The 4,829-nt window shown below is 26.4% G+C and overlaps 1 protein-coding gene across 1 annotated transcript in view; it reads right to left on the reverse strand.

Moving 5' to 3' along the window:
* The window catches only part of LOC108694116 (transmembrane protein 151B-like), a gene marked incomplete at its 3' end in the record, with an annotated part of 13,649 nt that overhangs the window by 5,427 nt on the left and 3,393 nt on the right, over positions 1-4,829 (reverse strand). Inside the window, exon 3 of the mRNA XM_018203406.1 lies at positions 1,511-1,642. Within this exon, the coding sequence (XP_018058895.1) occupies positions 1,511-1,642 (132 nt within the window). The remainder of the gene's footprint in view (positions 1-1,510; positions 1,643-4,829) is intronic.

Genomic DNA, 4,829 nt, shown 5'->3' on the forward strand with positions numbered 1-4,829 from the left:
ATATATTAAATTTTATTTATATATTAAATATAAAATAACTTAAAAATCTTGAAAAAAATCTTCATTTAGACATCTTTTATAAGCGCTTAAATATTTGAAACGTTTGATATCTTTAAACTAAAAATAAACTATTAATTTCTAAAAATTGCCGAAGCGATTCACGTAATGTTATTCCTGATCAAAAATTGAGTTGAAAAATTCTCTACCATTTTGCAACTTTCATAATATAGTTAATGGTTGGATAGCCGGGTTGGATACGCGCTTAAACATTGGCAATCTTTAGAAATTAATATTTCGTCAACCATTGCGAAAATTATAGAAGACTTTTCGACTCAATTTTTAATCAGTACTACATGATTAGTGTCCGCTATTTAAAAAAACCTACAAATGTTGTATAACACGTTATTATATATACATATTGCACATGTTAGTCGTAATTTCCTACTCATAGAGGCAATATTTGTAATATAATATATACATATATAGTTACATTGTAATAATTACATTCAAATAGAAGAATATGATTTATTGATGACACCAACACTAAAATATTCTCGGTTCTACGATCAATCAACAAATCATAGTCTTCTTAGATGTAATTATAACGTAACTATGTCTGTGTTGTTGGGTAAGTATACAATTGCAATTTCAATAATTCATCACATACATATTATATGAAACTGATTGTAAAAATTACAATTTAAAAAATTTTTTTTACGTGAAGATACCTTTACATAGGAACATTAAACGTCGAATGTCTGAGGATGTAAATATAGCCCTATAACGCCGTGAACTCACTATGTACATGTTCATACCATTATCAAGTTCGTGGCACTATCACTAGCTTAATCCGAAATTTTTACAGAAAAAATAAAAAATCATAAATTTCTTTATCTATTTTTATCTTAGTAAAGTGGCGCCCAGTAACGCTGGAGGTGGAAAATGGATAAAGAAATCTGTAAAGTTTTATTTTTTTCAGCTTTGAACACGAAATACCAACGCAAGATACATTAAGCATGTATATTTTAATCATGGAAAAGGAATTTTTTTTAATTTTATCAATAATACAGACAGCTCCAGCATCCTCTTAATAATCCTTCGTATATAATCATCTTTTTATTAATTACTAGTTTTTTACAAATTTTTCGAAATTTTGAATAATAATAAAATATTTGATTCATATTTATATATATTAATCTAATCGTATTTATATATATTTTTATTAGGAAGGATGTAATATTCGATACTTGTTTATGCACTTGTTATGCACTTGGCATATACTTGTTCATTTTTTTGAAAGATTTCTTTAAGATTTCATGTAATTGAGACTTTCAAGGCTTCTTTAACATCTTAAAGGAAAAAATTTTTAAGATTCAACAATTTTTGGATAATAATAGAAAATATTCGAAATAGTTGTGATTCGAAACAATTTGATGTTTCAATCCATCGCATCCAGCGGCATAAAATCAGTTGTAAATATATATTCAGATGCAAAACATCTTTCACGTACCTTAGTAACATTGGCACATCTGCACCATGTTACTGCTGCAAGACAGCCGTATATAAGGACTGTTAGCACCAGGCATTTGCAATTCGGTTCCTTTTGCAGCGCGCCGCATAAGGTCTGAGGTATTGGTCGCTGCTGAAGGTAAAAGATTAATGCAAAAGGTTGTCAGTTATTTGCAAAATTAGAAAAACGTTTAACAAAAGTAACAAATTTATCTTAATTGTTTTTATATTAAATTAGCACTATTAAACTAATATGTACTTTCCCGCTATTTATTAATAAAATAGATTTTTTTATGTATCTACATATATGTATAATAATCAAAATATTTCTTAAATAAGTTCTTAATTAAATCGATAATTTCAAGTTTTGAATCTTTTTAAATAGACAATATTATATACTAACAATAAGATCTATTTATGTCATATCAAACTGACAATATTAATTTCTATAATTACTAATTTCTGTAATTCTTCCATAATTCTGCATTTTTTTTATGGACTCATAATAGTTCAATTATATAGTTATATTATAATCAATGTATTTTTTAAATTAAATTAATTATAATTAAATTAAACGCGAATATTTCTTACAAATATTTTTTAATTATTTCTACATTCAAATATCTTACTTTTTGTCTGGAGTGTGCAATGCATCTTGAATTACTTCTAGCACTAACAGTCGGAAATGAATTTTTCTTATACTATATTATGAATTATTCTAAACAAGTTTCTTAATATGATTTACTATATGAAGGATTCTGGAACGTTCATAACGAGCAAAAAAAAATGAACAAAAGAAAAGAAAGAAACTGAAGGTGAACGATACTCTCATATTTGCTAACATACTTCCTCGTTTTCTCGATTCATTATGATAACGATGCTACCAGATCACTCTTGAACTGAACAATTATCAGCCATTAAGGAGAAAATCACATCATTTCAGCATGGTCTACCTTTTCGCCAAAATGCGGACTTCCTCTTATGGTCCTGCAAGTATCACGATAACAATATGAATCTATTATTCCTTATTGAAAGACGTTCTTATTGAAGATGTTCGCAGGATCAAGCTTACATTATGCGCGATAATTTGCGAGTTAAATATTGCATCATTATGGATGTATGTGTAAGTTTCCTATCAATGCGAATTGTCCACTCGGAAATGATTTATCAGCTAGGATATTCATGAAATTTCGTATATATAGTGTTGCTCTTAAATAAATAAAAATTACCTAGATAAAGATAGGATAAATTACACATAAATCTATCTTAGATAAGATAAAGATGACATCATTTTAAATATATCTAGATAAAAAGATGAAATTATAAGTCAGAGGATTCGTATGTTATTAAAATAATTTATTATTAACATTTTGCACACTATTTTCCGTGCCAACTCCTAGTGCATTTTAATTAAATTCTTAGATTTGAAAGAGTCTATATTTCATTGTTTTTATTGTTAAATTATAAGTCCTTTCATCTAGATTTTAGAATTTTAAGATAATTTTAAACAAAATTATTTAGAATATAGATATATTCTCACTTACAATATAAATCTCTATTTCTTAAAAAATTAATTTTTTTTATAAAAAAGAAATTCTTTAAAATCTTATAGAATCTGGAAGGAAAGGGGTACATACTCTAAACTCACTACACATTAAGATAATTTAAAAAGATTGCGCTTATTTTTTATCTAAGATAAATATAAATGGAGCTAATATATATTTTAATAATCTAGATAAAAATAATATAAAGCCATTTATTCATCTACACAGATAATTACCAAAATAATTATATATAAATAATAAGGCATTAGCTGAATTTATATATCGTAAAATTTATTATATTTTTCTAAAAATATGTTACATTATATTTCAGAATATTTTTATTGAACTTTTTTCTCTAAATTAAGATATTTTTTATTAAACTTTTTTCTGTAAATTAAGACATTTATTTCTATGACATATATATCTACATATCTTTTCCATAATATTTATCTATAATAATTACAAAACCACATACAAACATGAATAAGTTGCATGATTGTGGTAACGTCGACACAATCTCCGATTTAGAAAATATATAGCGATAGTTACATGATGGCAACGCATTTGCGCGATTTATATAAAGATTGCAAAATCAATTGCTCAGTGTGAGAGTTTAGCTATAATACGCAGGCGCACATGTGGGGGGTAGGAGGGGGGAAGGATACAAAATTAATCTAGTCTTATCAAAGTCGTCGAACGCTTATTATGCGCGTTTACATATTCAATTATGCGTGCAGTGCATACTGAAAAAGCATCCTCGTTTCTAACGACGCTTGCGGAGATGCTTTCCAATGGGACAGATTTATGGAGTGACAACGATGTAACACGCAAAAAAATCTCACGATATGCAATATCACGGTGCAAACATGAACTACATTTATACAATCACTCTTAATCATAGTTATTCCTCTGAAGAATGGAATGACTGATTGATCATTTTCATAACTACAGATTATATTAAATCCGATTAAGGATGCCGTGTAAATAATTAGTATTATTCAACGTAATCTTCTTCCTCTCCAAATAAATCTAATTGTGAAACACATTCAGAAGAATTGCTCGCGATGGAGTGATTTTTCGATTTCCATCGTTGAATATCGAATTTCATAAACATGATTTTTATATTTGAACAAACAATATCTGTAATCGAATGCAATTTTTTAGCTTCAAGTGTATGGCTATCTGTAGGCTGTTTTAATTTATTTACAAATAGGATAAAAGCAAGGAATATCGGAATTTTTAAATTAACATTACTTCGATATAAATACATATGAAAATTTTAAATTTATACAGAACTCTTGAAAAACATGTTAGCTATAACATTCCATAAATGAGAATCGCCAAAATTTAAATCCAAACAAAATTTTAGAAGATATTAATAAAAAAGTAAGGTATAAAAATGTAAGGATTTAAAAAATAGGATTTAATATGGAATACCGTTTAAATTTGGGGAAAAGTAATAAATAATACAATAAAGTGAAAATTTATTTTTATTTTTGTAAATTGATTAAAATGGAGTTAAAATAATTCCTATTTTTTATATCATTAAATAATTATGCAAAATAAATATTAACAACTAAAACAACTAAAACAACATAAACAACTGAAAAATAAACATTTTTCACAACAAAAACCAATTCTCAACTTTTGATGTATTCCATATTATTTGCATATTTTTATACGACCAATAAAATCTTTCCGTGGCAATAAACAAGTTACAAATTTTAATTATAATCAGCATAATATTGTTCATACAACATTAAAAGTATATATATA

This window comes from Atta colombica, unplaced genomic scaffold (assembly GCF_001594045.1).
Source record: "Atta colombica isolate Treedump-2 unplaced genomic scaffold, Acol1.0 scaffold116, whole genome shotgun sequence".
NCBI lineage: Eukaryota > Metazoa > Arthropoda > Insecta > Hymenoptera > Formicidae > Atta > Atta colombica.